Source organism: Amphiprion ocellaris, chromosome 2, assembly GCF_022539595.1.
Source record: "Amphiprion ocellaris isolate individual 3 ecotype Okinawa chromosome 2, ASM2253959v1, whole genome shotgun sequence".
NCBI classification, from domain to species: domain Eukaryota; kingdom Metazoa; phylum Chordata; class Actinopteri; family Pomacentridae; genus Amphiprion; species Amphiprion ocellaris.
This window is the reverse complement of record NC_072767.1, coordinates 23,879,750-23,901,982: the sequence shown is the minus strand read 5'-3', so window position 1 is coordinate 23,901,982 and position 22,233 is coordinate 23,879,750. Positions and strand designations below refer to the sequence as shown.

At 39.1% G+C, this 22,233-nt stretch overlaps 2 protein-coding genes across 2 annotated transcripts in view; both read right to left on the bottom strand.

Annotated features, from left to right (window-relative positions):
* Window positions 1–7,008, bottom strand: part of kdm4b (lysine (K)-specific demethylase 4B) — a 52,231-nt gene extending 45,223 nt beyond the window's left edge. Inside the window, exon 1 of the mRNA XM_023282285.3 lies at window positions 6,859–7,008. The gene's annotated coding sequence lies outside the window, so the exon portion shown is untranslated. The remainder of the gene's footprint in view (window positions 1–6,858) is intronic.
* A 539-nt stretch (window positions 7,009–7,547) lies between these two features.
* On the bottom strand, window positions 7,548–20,255 carry uhrf1 (ubiquitin-like with PHD and ring finger domains 1). The gene is made up of 17 exons (XM_023282287.3): window positions 20,099–20,255; window positions 18,242–18,404; window positions 17,680–17,946; window positions 15,971–16,116; window positions 14,614–14,829; window positions 13,780–13,895; window positions 13,399–13,585; window positions 13,036–13,159; window positions 12,703–12,810; window positions 12,341–12,445; window positions 11,966–12,072; window positions 11,697–11,859; window positions 11,254–11,391; window positions 10,821–10,920; window positions 10,248–10,396; window positions 9,402–9,500; window positions 7,548–9,146 (listed from the first exon to the last, which is right to left on the bottom strand). Exons 2-17 carry the CDS (start codon window positions 18,392–18,394, stop codon window positions 9,000–9,002), a joined length of 2,325 nt encoding a protein of 774 aa, XP_023138055.1. The 5' UTR covers window positions 18,395–18,404; window positions 20,099–20,255; the 3' UTR covers window positions 7,548–8,999.
* Between the last annotated feature and the right edge of the window lie 1,978 nt (window positions 20,256–22,233).

The following is a 22,233-nucleotide window of genomic DNA, read 5'->3' as shown; positions in this document are numbered from 1 at the left end:
ACTTCCACTGAAGCCTACAGTTTGGCATTTGCCATCACTATCTTAAAACTACAAATGAGGGGTAGATCTGACTAGGGTGGTTCATAATGGTCAATAAAATCACTATGAAAATCATGTGGCCCTAATTCCTGGAAAATTTCAAACTGACCTCCGTAACTATCTAACAGCCTTCCATTTTCAATTAAATACTAATCTTCATTTACATTTTCAAGAAAAATCGATAAACATTGATGTTTTTAATGACTTTTGGCTGCTCCTAATTGTCTTAATTTTTCATATTTATTTTTTTTAGAAACTGATCTTACAAGTTCCCATTCTGTTTTGTCTAATTTAATAGTTCATCTTTGCTTTTACTTTGATTTTAATCCTGTCGGATAACATGTACAGCACTTTGGTTAACTTAGGTTGTTTGAAACATGATATATATATTTACACCTACACTACCAGTCAAAAGTTTGGAAACTCCTTCTCATTTAATGTTTATTCTTTATTTTTATGACTATTTACACTGTAGATTCTCACTGAAAGCACCAAAATAATGAATGAACACATATGGATTACGTAGTGAACAAAAAAGTGTGAAAATAAGTCATAACATGTTATATATTTCAGATACTTCAAAATAGCCACCCTTTGCTTTGATTACTGATTTATACACTCATGACATTCTCTTGATATGCTTCACAAGGTCGTCACTTGAAATAGTTTTCACTTCACAGGTGTGCCTTGTCAAGGTTAATTTGTGGAATTTCTTGACTTCTTAATGGGGTTGGGACCATCAGTTGTGTTGTGCAGAAGTCAGGTTGGTACACAGTTGACAGCCCTATTTGACAACTGTTAGAATCCATAATATGGCAAGAACCAGTCAGCTAAGTAAAGACAAACAACAGTCCATCATTACTTTAAGAACTGAAGGTCAGTCAGTCCAGAAAATTGCAAAAACTTTGAATGTATCCCCAAGTAAAGTCACAAAAAACATAAAGCGCTTCGACGAAACTGGCTCACATGAGGACCACCCCAGGAAAGGAAGACCAAGAGTCACCTCTGTTGCTGAGGATAAGTTCATCCAAGCCATCAGCCTCAAAAATGGCAAGTTAACAGCAGCTCAGATTAGAGCCCAGATAAATGCCACACAGACTTCTAGCAGCAGACACATCTCTACATCAACTGTTCAGAGGAGACTGACCAATCAGGACTTCATGGTCAAATAGCTGCTAAGAAACCACTACTAAGGAAAAGCAACAAACAGAAGAGATGTGTTTGGGCCAAGAAACACAAGGAATGGACATTAGAACAGTGGAAATCTGTGCTTTGGATTGATGAGTCCAAATTTGAGATCTTTGGTTCCACCTGCTATGTCTTTGTGTGATGCAGCTTTTATTTCCAGACAGACAGATAAACAGAAGTGTATTTTGATTAGATTTTTAATCTAAATGATAATGATAGCACCAGAAAGTAAGCCAGAAATTAACTATCCCAAGAAAGAAAGGCCAAATATAGCAACATAGGCAAACTGATAGACTGCATTTTACTGCTGTACAACTGCCATGTTTGCTTAAATGCGGGAAATGTTATGGTCATTTTTTTTGTTTGTTTTAGCATTGCATTAGAACTTAACTGTATTTAAACACAAAGTAATAAATTACATTGTGTTTCTTTCACTTCACTCTCAACTACCACTCTCTTGCCAGTGTCATCTCACTGTCTTTAGACTAGTCAGACAAGACTTTGCTTAGCTGTGGTTTACAAGACACTCCCACCCCTTGACCTCATGTTGAAACTGACAACTGGTGCTTTCCTATTGTATGAATAAAAGCTGCACACATACGGAAGCAGCCCTGTGACTTGTGTTTGATCAACCAACAAGTAGAAGAAAATCCACAATGACAGTACTAAGGCCAAGTGAAAGTACTACCTCTGGAGCACAGACTTGTGTGTGATGGAAAACTATGAATTAAGAGTTTAGAGTGGATATACGCAATTACTCAATTAAACAATTAAATGTCGCTACTCTCGTTAATACTTGAAGGTTAATACTAAAGGTGTTCTCTGTCTACCAAAAGTTGTTGTTCCTCTAACTTTAGATGGAAACACTGAGAGCGCTACCATTGAAATACATTCTTTATAGCATTTCAGACATTTGCTATATGGCACTTTTCTAATACCCTTTCCCGCCGCCATGGTACATACCAATAGCGGTAAATATCTGTATTAACCATGTGACCTATGTGTAGTATGAGGAGAAAGTGACAATCAGGGCAGTAGTTGTCTTTTTTTTTTGCTGATCCAAAAGAATTATTTAATCCATGAAGCCATAATATAGGGCTGAGCGATAAATCGATTTTATCGATTAATTCGAATTTGTACTTAATGCCGATTTGTTTTAATGAAAATCGATTTTCTCATCAACGTCAGCCACCAACGCCTTCCCGCTGGGCTCCCGTAGTTCAGAGTGCACGCCCCTCTCCCCCCCGCGCTTGATACACAAACAACATGGTGGCGAGCGGTGCAGATCTAAAGGCGCGTGTCCACTAGATGCTATTTTCCTACACGGCAACGTACCACATCTGAAAATCGCACGGACGGCGGTCAGTCATTAGCGGACCACAACATGGTCACATGACAGCGCCGAGCAACAGCGGGCTGCTACGTGGTCACGTGACCGAGCTTTCAGCTGGACAGTCCGGCAGACAAGTCGGATAAACACAGCGGCTCGGCCGCAAACTTTCCCTTTTATTTCAAAAAACACGTCAGCGAAAAGTATTTCTGAAAGCATTTGAAGCGAGAAATAATCTGTGCAACAGCTGAATCTGTCCTCGTTTTATGTCACCGATGCCTAGTTGAGAAGTTTGAGGACAGTTTCACGATGCGTGGAATCTCCGCACGCCGCATTCAATTTGCATAAAGTAGAAGTCCAGTTTACTTTATGCAAATGAGCTGCAGCCCTCTCCAGGTAAACACACCGGATCACAGCGGGAAACGCACCGCAACTGGACCAGCATGCCACATACGGCGCATTTACAGCTGCGATCCTGTGTGTTTACCTGGAGAGGGCTGCAGCTCATTTGCATAAAGTAGACTGGACTCCAGCGTGCAGAGATTAGGTAGGGGGTAAAAAAAAAATTAAAAAAAATCGGATAAATCGTGAATCGGGATTTTTTGTGAAAAAAATCAGAGATTTTTTTTAGGCCATATCACCCAGCCCTACCATAATACAGAATGAACCACAACTTATCCGTTGCATCCCAATGAAAAGCCAATTCCTTCTTTTGATTGGCCACCTTCCAGAGGCCTATCGAATACGCTTGCCCCCTTAAAGTCCATGTTTTGAAGCATCAGTCAAACATCCCAGATTCAGTTCATTAATCCATGTGACAGTACTGTTAGCTGCCAGATGTTTTTCTTTAAGCAACATGCTATGGGTGGGTAACCTGCATTTCAGAGTTTAGTTCAACCTGAGCGCAACAGGAGGCTGAACTGGAAATGCCGGGGACAGTTTATTCCCTCTACATTTGTGTGTGCTGTGCAGACTGATGCAAACTTTGGAAGAGGAGAGCAGATGCATCTGTATTTATTCAATAGGAACACATTCCTCTGGTATGTGGACGGTCAGACTTCCTCTAGTAACGAAGACAAGAAACACCTGGGGTTCCAGTAGATGTTTCTTAAAGGCTGTGGCTGTGACTTTGCACCGTTGGTTACAGATTGGGCTGTAGCTCAGGGTTAATGTGATTATTCCTGTGCTGTGCCAAGCACAGTGGGCAGGCATAGCACAGGATTTCTGATGAAACTGAGACTTTGTACAGTGTTCAGGCACAGTCAATACAAATCATTGACAGATCAAAGTTACTACAAAGTCTGGTAGACTTCAAGTACAACTTTGTAATAATGATGAATTGTACTGGACTCCTCCATCTCTTCTCTCAACAACCACTTGTTTCAACTACCACTTGTTTCCAAGGCACATATGCAGTCTTTACACTTGCAGTGCCGAAAATACGTGTGGTTGCAAATTTTGGGCTGCAGGCGAACATCAGCAGGTAAGTTTAAGCAGACCCTCATGAACGTGTACAGATGCAGAAAGTATGAATCAACACCAAGGCTGTCAACATAGGTGGAGACTTAGCATAATACTTTTGTGTACATATACCTAGCTTACCCATCACCCTATTCTGAGTATTTTTGTGAATTGTGTTAATGGCAGCTACAACACTGCAATTTCATACCCAGATAGTAAGTCTACTCTCTTGTTCTTGGTTGGAAATGGCAATTTCTTAAATCCGTTGGTACACATCTGAGCCCCAATCCAATCCAGACTATGAATGTTAACACCACGAATATCCAAAGCAACAAATACTATAGCAGAATGTCTCTGTCTAGGAAATATTTCATTCATTACATGCTTATTATAAGACATACATTATTTAGTCTTTCTATCACAAGCAGTAGTTTAAAATTTTACTATGTATGCACTTATTTTTAGGTGTGAATGGGGGGGGAAATGCTGAGTGAAGTGTGTCCTGCAGTCCAAAAATGAAAAAGGTAGCACAAGCAGTGAAATGTCATAAACACCAAATGGCTGCACATTATCTCCCTGCATTGATGATTCCTCAGCTACATTACTTTGTGATATAATCTATGTTCAGACCATTCAAGATCATAGTTTGACTTTATTAGCATGCTGTGCCTGAGAGCCGACGACATATAAAGAAATCCATGTCAGGCTGATTTGAGTTCAGCACACTGGAAGTCTAGTATTCAGAGCTGTCTAAGGAAAGAGTTTTTGGCTCACAGACATTACTTACACATACATTTACCTTGTTCTTTGAAATCTAGTCACATTCAATATGTACATCCAACATTATAACCCTGACATGACAATAAATAAGAGTAAGCATAAATGTTCCCTTTAATGGAATCTGATCCTATCTGACTGTCAACTTCCTTAACTGCATAGTGTCAATATTTTGTTTGTCTGCAGGTGATAAAGAAAATAGCACTTCCGTTTGCCACAGACAGCCCCTACCCCTAGTGTCACACTTTATTCCATTACCTTTGTCACTGATAACTCCCTTAACACACGGTGTCCGCCAGTTCCATTGATTCAATCACTTTTTGTCATTGGGAACTGTTTGCTAGACTGCTATACCTCGTTCTCTTACCTTTTGCCGCTTCACCGTTTGTCATGGATTAGCAACTATATACAAACTGACGACTCTTCTTTTCTGTATTTGCATACTGTCCCCTCCCAACTGTCTGACCAGCTGTAAAAAATGTTTGTCAATGTTCTGGCTGGGCTTACCTTCACAGACTCACGCTTTGTGTTGGTAAGCCCACTATATACCGGAATACTAATAAACATCTCACTATAGCAAATTTCACATGAGAACTTTTGGTAAATTTCTTCAACACAGGTATGAAAGAGTAGTCAAGTTCTGCAGAGCACACAGTTCTGTGCATCAATTCTGAAGTTTCCTAGAGACAAATGCAATGTGTCACAATCACATAAAGCCTTTAATGTTAAACAAACAACTGGCATGAAAACAACAGCCCTACACGAGCAGGTGCAACAACTGATCAGTTTGAATAACTTCTTGCACCACACAAGTGCAACCCAAGCGAATTCTGTGACTGTCCCCAAAGGCACCACATGCAACATGCTTAGGGTTTAATCACACTCAACAAAATAGATGAGAATGCTAAATGGCTTGTCAGGACAGACCGGTTTTACCTCTGCATTTACTCTGCGGTGGCTACACATGGTTTGGATGGTGTCAGATAGTGGGTCTAGCCTCAACAAAATAAACACACACGCACGTACACAAACGAAAAGCACTTCTTAACATGCACTGCTTGCAGCTTGGTACAGTGCCTCCCCACAAGGCAAATACAAGGCAAGGCAAATTGCGATTAGAATTTAGCAAGTCATTTGCATCAAAAGCAAAAAACCGTTCAGAGCAGGAAACATGCAGTGAGCTTAAATGGGCAGTCTGGGTCCATGAGAGTGAATGAAAAGACGATACTCAAGTTTGCGATGATGAAATTAACATGACATAAATAAATAAGTCCTACTCTAACACAATAATGTTTTCTGCTCACTGACAATATAACTTGCTGCCCACAAATTTGTCCAACTAACACTTGAGAGTTACTTTTACTTTCACTGTTAATAATCACTATTCCAACAAGTTTTCAGATTATCTCACTGTTGCCTCTACAACTTAGAGAGGCAAGGGTCGTCATTCTAACTGGGACTGACCTACTCAGAAGATCGAAGGCCACATGACCCCCAGCTGTACAACCACAACAAAAAGGGGCCTACATGGACCCTTTAACTCCATTTGGGCCTTATTTCAATAATGCAGCAAGCGGCTCGTTTAAATTAGAACTGATGTGCTAGTATGTCTACATTATCATGATAGCTAATTCATTTCTTTGACATAATAAAGAAAAGCGACGCTCGTCAGTGTCAGTGCTACTGGCTGCAGCTGCTAAAGGCGACGATAGCCCTGCACAACCAACAGTAACTATTAGCATCTGATCCAAAATGACAGCCAACAAAAAAACGCGGCTGAAGCTCTTCACAGTGACTAAAACGCGGAACACGCATGAATATCTATGCAATCTCTCCAAGCTGAACATAAACAAGACGCAAACGTTACATTTTAGAGCTAGACTTCACCGTGTACTAACGTCAGTGTATCCCTAGCTAACGACGCCTAGCTTGTAGCTAGCTACTTCCATATCTGCATTTAGAAAAAAAAAAACAAAACACCGCGACGACAGAACACACATCATATTTAACGGAAATGCGGCGCTTCCAATTGAATAAAATAAAGCCCGTTTGGGAAACATTACCTCCTGCAGCAAAATATCGTCCGCTCCCTGTTTCTCTCAATCGATTTGGTTTCGTTTAGTAAAAATTCCCTGGATCGATTTTCTTCTAGCATTAGCTAGCCGAGGCTTTCAACGGTGCACGCCCACTCACAAACTACCTCTTGCGATTGGTTGAACAAAGCGGATGATGAAAATACTGGTGAAGCCTGACTGGTTCATTCGGTTATAGACACACAAACCAGCCAATAGAATCAGACACTAACTACCCTCCATGTTCCGATGCTGGAGCTTGAGTGACGTGCACGCCACACACGTACACACTGCCGGCTTTGCTAGAGGCTGCAACGCTCTGTTGGCCATGAGAAAAATATAACAGCCTGCGTGCAGGTAAAATTTTTATTTTCATTTCAACCATTTTCACAATCTCTAAATAAGGACCAGAGTTTGTCAACCCCACTTACATTATGTCCTCCCACTCAGAGTAACGGAGCATAATTAGTTGTACTTTAAGTGGGTGTCTACCTTCAAATTACAATCAAGTATAAAATCAATCGTTCTTACTAACACTTAAGCATTTTATACTTCCCAGCACTAAAAAGGTGCAACCAATTCTTTAATAAGTCCAAGTCTTTACCACAAATATTTAAGGTAATGAGAGAAAAAAACAAAAATATCAGCAACACCAAGCCCTTCTTGAAAACAAAACATCCTCAATTTTCTTCTTTTTTTTATTGAATAACACTGAAAATGTATTGACAAAATTTTGCACCAAACTTGTGCAAGCAATTCTAAAACTAAATATCAAAACTAAAATGGACTACAAATTATACAATTTCAGAAAATATACATTTCTCAGTCTATGCAAATATTTGTCTCTCCATCAAAACATGAACTGCTGGCATATTGATAAAAGCATGCTGCTCTTTGAAATTCAACACTAAACATCATTTATAAAAAGGCAACGGCAAAAGTACTAAATAAACTCAGTTTAGTCAAATTGCTATCATATTTCAGGAGCAGGTCGTTGAATTAAATGCGAGCATTTCTTGTTTTTAAATGAGGTCAGGTATCACAAGCGACCACTGGAGACACAAAAGACTGACTACACACCCCCCACACACACAGATGGCAGTAATAGGTTAAAAGATGAGAAAGTACACGTTTCAACTTTGTCAAAAATACAAATTAAGTTTCTAGACTCAGTTAGGTTTGAGTGTCAGGGACAACATCTAGAGAGCTAGATAGATGGGAGGTCTACATTACACTCTTAAGAAGTCGTTTCTTTGGACTTTATCGAAGCAAATCTTTTCAAAATGAGGGAAATCCAAATCTATTGCTCAGAATACAATGTCTGTAGAAATCTGTCATGTTAGGGTTTCTCCAATTAATAGCAACTTTTAAGCAGACTTTCAGAAACTTCATGCACAGCTATAAAAATTTCCTGTATGAAAATATTTTTAAGGAACCAGTACACAAGTTAGAAAATCTAACAAAGTTTTATGACACAATTCCCCGACAAGACACTGCCTCTCTGTTCAAGCACAGGAAAACCAAAAAAAAAAAAAAAAAAATCAGTTCGTGCTTGTATGTTTTGGGAGCAGCTGTTGGTTCTGAAAGCCTCTCTCTTCACCTGTCATAACAAACAAAACCAATTAAAAATTTCAACTGCATGATCAGCTTTTTAAAAATTAAAACAAAAGCACCAAAATGATGACCAACCACAGCCAACCTAACGGCAACACTCTAATAATAGCCTCCTACAAAAGCATTTCCAGACAAGTTGGGAAAACGGCTGAACATTCTCTTAACAAGTGCTAAACACATAGGGACTTAGTTAAAAGTGACAATTTTACAAAATGGATAACATTAGCATTAGTTAATGAAACATAACGAAATGATGGGAGTAAAAAAAAAAAAAAAATAATCGAGGTTGAAGGTATTAATGGAGTACAGCCAGTTAAAAAAGGAATCTTCAATTTCTCATTAGCACCACAGCATGGCAGATCCAAGGTGACAACGGTAGCACTGAAGTCCACAAATATTGTAGTTTTATAATCATAGAAAATATATTAAGAGAAACTGATTCTTTATTGCCTCTGCTGAAAATGCCCCTTACAGTTTACATCGTATTTCCTCGAGGGCTGAGCAGGCAGAACCAATGATCATCGCCCGTTGCTGTACCCTGGGAAAAACTGATTTAGAATGGCTTGCAGAGATTTGTTGACCGACATGGAGTAGTTTTTGCCCAGGTCGTGTCTGCAGGCCGGGCAGGTGTACACCTCTGCTTTGAAGGACCGCTGGAGGCATTCCTGGAGGAAAAAGAACAGAACAGCTTTCAGTCTGAACTTTCTACATTTTATTGCCGGTCATATTCAAAGGTGTGTCCCTTGTTACCAGAATGGAATATTTCAAGGTGTCTGCTGGTTAAAAGCTTATCTATTTAAATGTAATGTATTGCAACAGTAGTGTATTCATGGATTCCTTTTGCAGTTGATACCTGGTAGTAAATCTATCAAGTCAACTTTGCATTATTTACTAAACTTGGGACAGTAATAGTTTCTTACCCTGCAGACATTGTGTTGGCACTCTGTGGTGATGGGCTGATAGACCACTTCTTGGCAGCAAATGCAGAGGAAAACTTCTTCAACTTTGCTCAAGAATTTCTGTAGAAATAAAATAGTTAAATGAAAATAAATTAGTTTTAAATAAATTACAGTGAAAATTGATGAAAAGAATTCTCAGCTACTGTTTTTAAATGACTGATCGCTTTTTGCAATTTCATGTTAAATTTACGAAGCACTTCAGTTGCCATTTACTTAAAAAAATTTAAAAAAATTAAAAAAAGAAGAAAGAAAAACACTAACAAGTTCCTCTGTTGTTCCTCAGCAAAATACTAATCTGGAGAAAAATAGTTCAGTGTTTTTTCAAAGAGCAGCAGAATCCAGCACTGTTTAAGCAACCACAGTCCACAAACCAGTCTTTTCATTCCTGCTAGCTATTTTTACCAAAACAATATATCCACTCTGACCACGTCAGTCTAACTTTGATCTCTTATACTAAGTTACTGCTGGTACCAGGCAGCTTCAGTGACAATATACTGTTTCATTTCCAAGGTATGACGTGTTAAAAATGTTAAGCTTTTTCACTGCGATTTAACGCTAAATGTTTCGCTGCAGTAATTCTGATATGCCGGTCATCTATTCACTTCTAAAACAATATCATGTATCATTACAAATTAACATTGTTTAAAACTATAAAATGGGTCTTGTTTTCAAAATTTCAACCTCGATTTACCTTCCTGCAGACAAGACACAACCCACAGCTGCCCAAACAGTAGCCAAAGTTTAAAAAAAAAAAAAAAAAAAAAAAAAAACTTTGCCTGATCTGACTAAATGTACAGCCATCCTTACTGGTCCAAGTGACAGTGACTCCATGGCTTCATCCCACAGCTTCTTGTTTGGCTTGTCATTCTTGATGAGGGACTTCTGCTCCTGGGAAAGCTTGTACACCTCTACCTTGATTTTCTTAGTGGACTTGGCTGGTGAGGTCTTGGAGGATTCTGAGAGAAACCAAGAGACATTTAATTCATTTAGTAAGTAGTTCTCCAAAGTAAATTCTTCACTTGCAGCACTGTTGCTATCAACTTTATCAGTTGGTCAGACCAGCAAATACATCAAAATCTCACTGCCTGCAGGCTGCACTCTCATAATGAGATGTGTTTGAGTCAGGCCTGTCCCTCTCCCTCAGCCTCTTCCCATTTCTCAATCAGCTATAGATCATTTCATTACCACTGGCCAGGTGGCAGGTTGTGGTTTATAAGGACAGAATATTTTGCTTAGGCTCATAGAGGGAAAACAGACATCAATTGCACTCACACTCTATGATCCTTTTTTCCAGCAAAGTAATTTTTCTAGCAGAGATACTGTCAACCACAACAACTGCTCTTTGCTGGAGCAGCAAAAAAATAAACAAAAAAAGCATACCGCTGCCCTGAGATTTTCTCTTCCTTTTTGCTTTGCTGGGTGTCGCTTCCTCCTCCACTTCATTTTTGTTCTCCTTCTCTTTCTGATAACCAGCAGGATACTAGAAAAACAAGAGTACATTAAATTAGTTTACACTAAAATTAGTATTAATGAGAGTAAACAGTCGGCAGTTTGGGAGTTAAAAATTATTCAGCCATAACTTACTGCATTTACCGGGTACCATTTACAGTGTTTACATATCAACATACTTACAGACAACAAATTCTAGGCAGAGACCATAAAAACAAGCCCTATTAACAACAAATGACCTGTGAAGGCTGATAAAGATTATTCTTCCACATAATAAGCCACACAATGTACGATGCATTATCGATTACTAGTTGACCACCCTAGAAAACTGACAGTGTGCACAATATAATAGCACCATTTTTACCTGCATGGTGAGACCAAGCTTCTTGATGCGTTCTTTGCCATCTCTGGTCCATGGTGCCGGCTCATCGTCATCACGCTTCAGCAGATACCGCCACACCAAGAAGCCAGACTTTCCTTTGTCTGGCCAGTACTTCACTACCTGCAGGAAGTTCAACATAAGATATGAATTAAAGCTGCAAATAAATGCTCAAAGTTACAAAATTATTAATCACATGGTTTTCAAGCTGGAGGGAGTTGTTGGATTATCAGTAAATTAGTTCTATTCTGTTTATTTTAGCAGATCTTCACAGTTAAACATCACGCAATTAATCAATATGATGAATTAATTGTCAAACCCCCATGTTAAATTATGTAGGTGCTGCCATAGATGAGTTTGCAGTGTGCTCGCTGACATGTACCCTCCCCCAAAACATACACAAAAATCTGTCCAATGTTCCCTCATACCTTATATATCCCATCATATCGGTTTCCTTCCTCAGGGCAGTATTTACTGTGTTTGCGTCCTTTGCAGCTGCGCACAACTCTAACTGATTTGCCTTCCTTCCAGTTCTTGGACTCTGCTCCGTTTTTGTCGTTGACAGGGACGTTGCAGTTGAGAGCCAGTGCCCTGGTGAGCCCCAAAGCAAACAATTTAAATATGCAAAACCAAAGCAAACAGTAAACAGATATGTTGAATGAAGTGAGTTGTGTTGGTATGTCCTTCAGTGTCATACCGGTTCATGTGGGTAAGTGTCTGATCACAAGATTGCTCAGCAGTCCTCTTGTTTCCAGATAGATCTCGCCCTCCAGAACCAGTGTAAGTGAACTCATTACCATCATCCTAAAGTGCAAGACATCACCAATATTACACACACAAACACTAGGTTTTGGCAACAGAATAAGAATGAACAATGAGGCACCTACTGACAACACTAGAACATATATATTAGTTAAGCCTCTTTAATTGAGATTTTTTCGTACACAATTTAACTACATTTAATGGGCCTAAGATTAAATTCCCCTGGAACTGACAGCACACTGTGACTTCAACCTTGTTAAAAGTTATCCCCACCTTTCATATAAGTACTGGTAATAAAGAAACATCATACCACATCATCCTCATAGCCTCCTGCCAGGACCAGAGAGTAGGCACCATCATTGCTCCTGCCATGAATTCCAGCCACATGAGGCCTGTGGACACCAGATTCACTGACCTGCATAAAACAAGGAACATTAATGTTATTACAAGCCACTACAATGCATGATCACAAAACACGTAGCAGAAATTTCGTTTTTGTTGCAGCCCTAACATTGGATGTCTCAGTATTTAGGAGCAACTGCTCCAAATTCATCTTTTAAACAATCTGTAACAAGTACTAAGTGATTCTAGGCACTTAAAAAAGCTGTCTAATGAACACTAAAATTGAAGGCAACATGGTTAAGCATTGTACTGTAATTGAATTAGACTGACCTGCACTCTGAACTTCCACAGGGAGCCGACAGGGACGCCAGGGATTGGGCCATAGTGGTTGGACGGGACAATGGTGCACTGCTTGGTTCGACCAACACAAGCCATTCCCTGCAGGGTGAGGAGTACATTATATTTGAAGACTTCAGCATTCAACAGGCTGTATTATCACAGCAAGCTGTCTACAAGGACACTGAGCATATAGGCTGTAAGATATTTAGTCTACATGCTCAAAGATACTGCACGTACTATTAAATTATCTTGGTCAAAATCACAATCAAAATATATGTAATAATTGAATGTTTCTATCATTTCTTATGAATAGAATTTGCTCACCTTGCCCCAGTCCCTCTGGCTGGAGGAGCTGGCAGAAGCCATCTTAGCTTTCTTCTTGCTCTCCTTCAGCTTCTCTCCAGCTCGCACAACCTCAGTGGTGTCATTACGGCAGCCTGGGCAATACCTGAGACGGTATGGCATGGAAAGATAAAAGTCAAGCTCAGCATACTGATAATAAAAGTAATTTTCTAAACAGTGAGACAAAAGTTGTGAATTTGGCTGCTGGATTGTTGATATCTGACAAACTTCAATGTTTAGATTGCAATACCACAATATTAATTATAGCATACCTAATAATTTCCTAACTTTATATTCAACTAAATGACAGCCTCTCTGGATATACTAAATTCCAAATCCACTGACCAGTCCTCATCTTCAGGGATGGAGGTGAGGGGAGGATTCAGACAGTAGGTGTGATAAGCCATGTCACATTCATCACAAAGCAGCTGTTTGTCAGGGTCCTGCTTGATGCCGCAGATTTTGCAGTTGCACCAGTGACACTTTTTATTGGGATCATCCTTGCAGTGCTTGCACTCGGGTCCATTTGATCCTGAAGAATACATATATTTCATCATATTATACTGTAATTATCACTTCATTTTACAGCATTTTCATTTGAATGGGAAAAGGCTGGTTTCATACATACACATCGACAGTACCGATAAGATCCAAAATTCTAATTATTTACAAGTCAAAGCTACTGGTACACAACTTTACAATTTTAAAACTTTAATTTTAACTCACTTTTTAGTGGACTCTCTGGTCCAGCTGGGGCGTCGCCCGGAGAACCAGGCTCCTCAATTTTGTAAATTTCAGTCAGGAACATGATCCGGCAGTCATTAAGAGAGTCGCCAGCTTCACTGCAAACAAAAGAAAAAAAACTGTCAGGGTATCCTACATAGTAGCAATGTTGTAAATAGTGAATCAAAAGTTAGAACAAAAATAACAACAAACTTAGGAAGGATAATAGAAAACTGCAGATGTATAAATACATCAAAAGGCAGTATATATTTTGTGTCTAGGTGAAAATAAAATTCTCCAAAAAAAAAAAAAATTCATACATAATGAACATGAAAGCCTTTCATAGACCATCTTGCTCTTCGGTACATAACACATCCTGCAATTAGCTTTGATACCACAGCAGGAAATCTGTTTCTAGGCACCTGCTGCGGTGGTATCCAAAAACCCAACCAACTGAAATACTGTGACAATGGAACCTAAAGATAACGTTAACCAGCCACCACAGCTAGTCAAATAGATATTTTATCAGATATGATCGATTTATTTTTGCTACATCTTTGCACTGTTAAACTTTATTTTTTTTAAGACACTATATACTACATTGTCTTACAGTGTGTCAATACTATACTATTTCATCCTCATCTCTCACCCCTGTATATATTGTAAATATTACTACTACTGTTCTATTATTATTTTATTCATATCACTACGTCTATTGCTACATAAGCTGCTGTAACAATGTAAATTTCCCCAAGCGTGGGGAGAAATAAAGGACTTATCTTACCTTATCTTAAATAACCCTGTAAAGTATTCCTCTTTATGCAATAACGTCCTTACCCAAGGATAATCTTGGCATAGATCTCTCGCAGGGTACGCGTCTCCCGCTTCTTCTGTATCTCAGCATCGTACCAGTAGCCACGGTCCTTGGGCTCATCTGGGTTATAGTTAAGCATGACGATCATTCCTGGTTCCAGTTGGTGCCACTGGTACACAGTACGGGCTCGAGGACGAACATCCTTGGCCAGCAGCTGAATCACTCCATTCTCTGGGTAGCTATGGCAGAAAACGTCATACCACATTATTTTGTCGTTCAGAAACAAACCACACACCACCACAGGTGTTTCCCCACACAATGCTGCGTTAAAATGTAGCATACTGCATGAAACCATGTTTGAATGGTGAGGACCAACTGCTAGTGCAGCAGGTGTCAACAACTACACCACTCAGATGAATGTTACCTCCAGCACTAATGCACCTGTGAATGAAAAAACAAGAGCTCCTTTCAAGGAGGTCAAATCCAGAGGTACTACAAGCAGTTGTTTTAACCGTTAAGGCTACTAACTCATGAAACCACACAATTTTTGATGCCTAACTAGTGACTGTGATGTGGTCTAAATTAGTGATGTGCCTGCTAATCTACTAACCTTCTATAGAGCACTATCTTTCTTGACACACTGTAACTAGAAGTGTTTCACTGGAAAAGACAGATATCTTAACTGTCAACTTTGCTCTTCATCCTGTTCAGTCGATTAAGGAACAGGCCATTAGTCAGGCCATCAAATCTAAATGTACAAATGCAATTACTGTCTAACACTGTTGTTCTACTAAATTATTATACTGTTGGCAATTTATTATTATACTATTATATTAACATCTTCAAGGAGACTGACTTTAGGTAAACACTTCTAAAGTTGCATATTCAGTATACGGACATTCCATTACTGCAGCTCTGATAGACTGAGGATCACTTACTGAACCAATAAAAGCATCCTTTTTAGTTTAGAGGGCATCTAAAATGTTGTTTTGCTTGACAAATTTGTAGTGTGTTCAAGAAAACATTTAACATTAGCTCCCCTCATCTCCTTCATGTAACTTATGGCAACTCAATAGAATCAAGCCATTATGATCAGTAGTAGTTTTAGACTTTTAACGTTTTTTCACTGCTGAAACTAATCCTTTTCTCATTTTGCACCTACACCTCTTGACAACTAAATTAAAGCTCTAAAGTGCAGGTGGTTGGCCATTTGTACAAAAAAAAACCAAACATATTTTAAGTCGTTACATCAATTGATGGCAAATCTCTTTTCACAAAACTATCCTGACAACTTTGTAAAACAGGATCGAGTTAAATGAATGTCAAACGATGGTCGCATTGAAAAACATAAAACATGACCAACAGAAAAAGGATACTTACTCTTCATATTTAACATGGTACAGTATCTCCTCCTCTGCTGGCTGGGCCTCAGCAGCCTCTTCTTTGGGTGTCTTGGTAACGTTGATGACCTGGGCCTCAAACCAGGCTCCCATGTTTAAATCTCTTGCATCCACCAGCTCATTGATCTTTAAACAGAGTGGGGGAAGGAAGGTGATCAGAATCTTTTTCAGTGACATGAATAACAAATTACACAAAAGTGTTGTGAAATTAAACCCTGTCCCAATGTCTGTAAGTAGTAGGCTAGTTGAAGAAACTGAGAACAAATTCCAGCCACTGCACCCACACATTGTTCTCCTGGTTGTCTACATTTGTAGATTCATGTTCACTATATGAACAGCCACCACAATCCTGTTGGTGGAGAGCTGAAGACAGCAACCCCACAGATGTGTCACACTACTGGAGTCTACAGACTTCTATTTTTACACATCAATGAAACTGTGGCCATGTATAAAATGCTGCCTTTAAGAAAGGACATCATCATAGAAACTTTAACCTAAAGCTGAAAAGGTGGGAATATAGGGCATTTAAGAAAAAAGCTCAAGCAGTAATATCAATCAGATGCATATGAGTGCAAGTTCCAATGCATCAAATAATACATATGCAGTAACTCAGCTGCCTGAGCAATGCAGCCAAGCACTAAATTACACTCAAAAATGAGTCATGTATGGTGATATTTTATCTGACCACCTTAGAAATCAAAGTGGCTATAGCTGAAGGCTGAACGGATAAACCTGAAGACAAAGAAAAAGCACATCAGAGAAGAGGGGGACTGAATATTGTTTAAAATTGGGGAAAACTGTGCGCATTTTCAGATGGTCTTTGCAGAAGGTGTTCACGGTGCTGCACTCAGTTGCCAAGATTAAAGATAAAACTGTCAGAAATTGTAATGTGAAGAATGAAGAGAGAGCGAGAGAGCAAAGTTCTCACCAAGTACTGCATGGAGCGTGCATGAATGTCTTATTTTCAGTTTCAAACAAATTATAGAAAAGGTGAATAAAAGCCCCTCCCAACAAGATTTCACAAAGGTATGGGATAATGAGTTCTCCGAAGCTATTCGGCACTCCAACAAGTAGTGTGAAAGAAGTATAACAGCCTCAGTATTCATGGCAAAAGATGCTTCCTGTTTAGAAGCACTACGTCCATGTATTTACACCCTTCATCTTAATACAAAGCAGCCTACACCACTGTGAGCACAGCTTTACATGTCATTTAACTAAACACTGGTGTCTACGATCCTCAGGATGCCGTTTTAGAGGCAAGAATACAAACAACAAATTTTAATCAGCTTAAATTTTTTAATGATAAAATGTCTTTAGTGAAGTCTGGCCTTGACAGTAACTTGTATTGGATCAGTGAACCACAGACAAGCATGTATGAGGAATGTCCAAGAACTCCAAAACAACACAGAAATGATTGATTGCCTACATGTTAACACTTTCTTTTTTGCCATTTCCTTTTCTCTCTCTCATTCTCACAGTCAGCCAGACACATAAAACCCAAACTAGTGGTTCATCTACTTCACATGTGTTTTTTGACCATGTTTCATGACAATTCCCAAACTGGGTTGAATGCAGGTCAAATATGACAGCTTCTTTCAAATTTCTCTCTTCTCCATGAAGCCAAAGTAACCATGAACCTCTAAAAACATAACATCTAATTTAATCTCAACCACCATCTTTAAAACATACCTTGTAAAATCCAAATCCAGGATCGATGAGTTCTGGGACGTTTGTCTGGGCAGAGGTGCCAGCAGTCTGACCCTCTACCTCGCCGTGAGTTGAGCTTTTGTCAGACTCACTTTGGGTGGAACCACAGCCAGAATCAGAGTCTGACAGCTCGGCTTCTTTGTCCTTGTTTTTGACGACACTAACAGGGGACATCTTCTGCCTGACAAGCAACTGCACTATGTCGTTTAGGCCCACGTTATAGTCAAATATGGTATGGCCATCCTCCATCTGGCAAATTAAAAATGTAGAACATGGTTATATGGGGAAAAAAAATATCACGATTCTTCATTGTTGTTTCAGAAGTGCCTTATTGTTTCTGCTGTTGTCTTTTCAGCTTTGTATTCAATGCATTCTACACTCCGTTTATGAGCAACAGTGCTACGACTATCTCCTATATCATTTCATGAATGGAAATTTTACATTACCTGAGATCTAGGAGCTCTTAGGCTTTACCTTAGTGACTGAAATACCACAATGAACAACATCAAAGACATGACCAACAATCCCAGTAATTCTGCCTCACCTGCTTGCCACGGTAGAAGAGCCTCTGCCTCTCTGGCTCCACTTTGAAGAGTTCCGCGATTTTAACACGAAGCTCATCCACCTTGGTGAGTTTGGACAGGGAATCCACCCGATGGGTTTCCTTTCCATCCATTGTGCGCACTTGAATCCACATTGCAGCTGCCCTGTGTCCACAGCCAAATCATGACCCCATTACATCACATTTTGAATCATTTTACTGCTTACTATATGTAATGACAATAATCTTTACTAGATCATTTGATTATTCTGACATTTTTAGTGTTCCAAAGTAGTACACAAAGCATTTTCAATAAGCTATAATGTCATACAACAAAAATTCTTTTAAGTTTTCTCTAGTTTTGTTTTGCAAAGTTTATTGGGAAAAGAGGAGTCAGACTTCACAAATGTAAATGAACAATATTCTTCCTCAGTCAGTTGCATGAATTAATCGAGGAAATTCAATGCATGCAGTTATTGTTATCTATGATCCAAAATTTTTGACATGTACCTTTACATGTAATATCTGAATGACTATAAAAAATAAGCATCCCCGCAATGCAGCATGACGCTTTCCAAACCCGCTATTATCATTTTGAAGCTCTGCAGTGTTGGATTTGCAGATCAGCATCTTACTTCAGCTTTTCTTACTTGCACACTGCTAATAGAAATAGCTTTCACAAATTTTCTTGTACTCAACAATAAAGTTTCACAGATTCTGATATGTGTAGCTTACAACTAAAGCCATGTCCACAGTAAGCAGCTCAAATGTAAAATTTACTTTCACCCCTTCTTTTCATCCTTCTATCCGCAATAGGTGGATAAGGTCAAGCATTCTGAAAATTAATTTCAAAGAGTGAAATGTTCCTCAGCAGCAGAAATATGACTGTATGACTGCCTGCTCCGTGTATTGTGCTGCTGTCAGCACTGGGCTGTCACTTCAACAGTATGAGAAAGGGAGGGAACAGGCTGATTTAAATACAGTGCGGGAAAGTGAGCTGCAGGCCACTCCCAGTTCTTTTAAAAGCACATCCGGACGCGAGGGAGCGCTAGCAAACAATGTGCTTTCGCTCTCTGACAATAAAACACACCGAAATACTACCTTAGATATAGTTTCACATCGATTATTATAACACCACAACGCTCTTTTATCCGCATGCATCGTGCTTTGTTCCTGCTTGTTAATAAGCAACGAGCTCCGCGGCTGCTTTGCTTTCACATTTGCGCTCACAGCTGAGGTCTTGTTCGCTCTGCTGGCTCGAAATAAACCAACAGCTCTGAACAAAACAAGACCAATAACATCGAAAACAAAGTACTTCCCCGCATCCAACATGTGTTATTTCACCGACACCGTTCGGTTTTTTTCTAAATGCAGACGAAAACATGATCCAATTCAATACTAGCCAATACGGACAAACAGTAAAATAGGCAATCTGAGGTTATCGTATTTGTTTTTCTCCATGTGAAGCAGTCCAGTGCCAAAGATAACTAAGACTACAAGTGCTGCAGATTATGTAGCTCTACTACAGAAACACAACAATGATAGGGGTCGAGTTCAACACCCACCCATATCAATGCTTACAGCAAACCACGTTACAATTCATTGTTACACAGCTTTCAACTATGTTAGCAATAAGAAGTCAGAGGAGAGCGAAAAGCACGAAAACAGTCCAGTTTACTAAAAATTGTGACTCATTTTGAATTTTACATTCGGTTGCCTCGGTAGCTTGGTGTAGTAAGCGAAAAGAAATGAGGTAGGACTTTGTCAAGTTAGCTAACCTTAGTAAGCTAGCTATTGAGTGAGGTTATCAATGAGTACAATTTCAAAAGTTATCATAACGCGAGAAAAACACTGCTTTACCTGTTTGTTCGTCCAAGTGAAAGCAAGAAACTGACGTTGAAGGAATAACGTGCACGTTTTCCCCAAATAACTTCTTAGCAAGGTTGGCACGACCAACTCTATGCCTTGTTGGAGATTGATCAATGAGTTATTCTTCAAGACTTTGATATCCCGCCTGCTCTAAAAACTCTGCTCTGCCATTGGCTGCTTGCCTCCAACTACATCGATCTCATTTGACGGCAGAGCTGTCAATCTGGGATGTGACTGGAGCTTAGCCTCAGCGCGCGAAAGGACATTCTCGTGGGTGCAACTCGCCTCTGGATATTTATCGCGAGATTACGCAGCGCCCCGTAAACCGGTAACCCGGAGAGACAGATGGTGGTTCTGGTAAACAACCTCACTGGTAGGGCTGTTTGTCATGGCTGAAGTATGACTGCTTCATTGTTGGGCTTCAGAATGAGTTTCCTTCCTTAAGCTAATCACCTAAATATGTTAAACTTGGTTGTGGAGCCCCCCGACGGGCTCTAATAATCCTGTTTAATTAATGATGTGCAATTACCTCCCCCTCAGTTTGGCGGGAGCTGAGAGTAATGAGGCCAACTCAGTTCAAAGTAGAGCCCTGGAAATGAGAAGTAGGTGTAGCAATGTGTGTGAGAAAGGTCTGGGTGTGGGTACATGGCAGAGACTGCGTGTTTGCTTGCAAAACTGATACACTGCAATAAACTGTTTTCTTATTTCTACTACTATTTCTTCACTGACTCTGTGGCCTGATAATCTTGTAGTAAAAGAGTGCTTGTGATCCACTGATTCACGTGGTGATCACATCCTGACCTCAAGTCTTGCTGTCATCTATTAATTCAAAACACATCGTGTATATATATATATATATATATATATATATATATATATATAAAAATAATTATTATTATTTTTTTTTTTTTTAAAGGAGGGAATTCTGGCTGTTTGCTCTTGTGAGTTCAGTTTTAGAAACTACTTTTTACATGACAAAAACAAATTCAGAAACATAGAACTCGCTGTTAATAAAAAAAAGTTTGACGATATTTGAAAGGAAGTGACATGTGAATCCTACTAGATAAACTCACAACAAAATCTGACTTGTACTTTTGATTGTGTGGGATGAACAACAAAAAAATGGAGCTTTGAAAGAAGTATTAATTTCTAGGAATTTAATAACATGTCACATGTTTTTATTTACTAATAAAATACTGTAGCCTGCTACAAAAGTATATGTCACCTGTGAGAGACAGATATGTCTATAATGCTGCTTCTCATATATAGGCTAAAATACATATAGATGATACATGTATAATACATATAAATATATAATAAACCAGGACAGTGTGGTGCCGAAAGAAGGTCCCACAACAAGGATATAAATAAAGTCAATAATGTGCGTAATTACAAAATTAAATATTTACACTAAACAAGAACACACCATTAACAAAATCTGAAAATGACACAATATAACCAGAAAAATCAACAATATGAGTAAAGCAACTGAAACTACACATCTAATGACAAAAACAGAAGTGAAATCACAGAGGTCACCACAGCATTATTACTTTAAATGCAATGAAAGCATAAAAATCTGGTCAGCATGTTTTTTTGAACTTTCTTAGCTATAAGAGGAACTCGCAAAATGTAGAAAACACTCATATTGGAACAGGAAACTCATAAACTCTTGGATATACAGGAACATGGAAAGCATTTTTTGGTGTAAATGGTACTAATCTGTAGTTAAGAATCAATTAAAAATTTGTATGCAGTAGGCTACGTTCTTCAGTTAAGGCAAGACAGAATGTTACAACAGTAGGTGAAATTTACAACATTTGCAGCTGTGTTAATCTTTCTTTTATTGCTCTTTTATAGTACTGTTCTGCTTATCATACTTTAAGCTTCACTCATTCACTCCTGGGGCTGCTCTGCACAGCATTTCTCATTAATTTTCGCAGCCAGTTTAGCAAATGAACCCTTGAAGTCCACTTCTGTAAACCCAAGATGACCATCGACTTCCAGTGATCAAAGCTGCTCCTTTTTATGTTTCAGCAACCTTTTCCAGTCACATTGTTCTGCCCCCAGCAGCTGGTTTCAGTGGGCAGTTATGTTGCTATAGGAACCATACTGGCACAGACTCA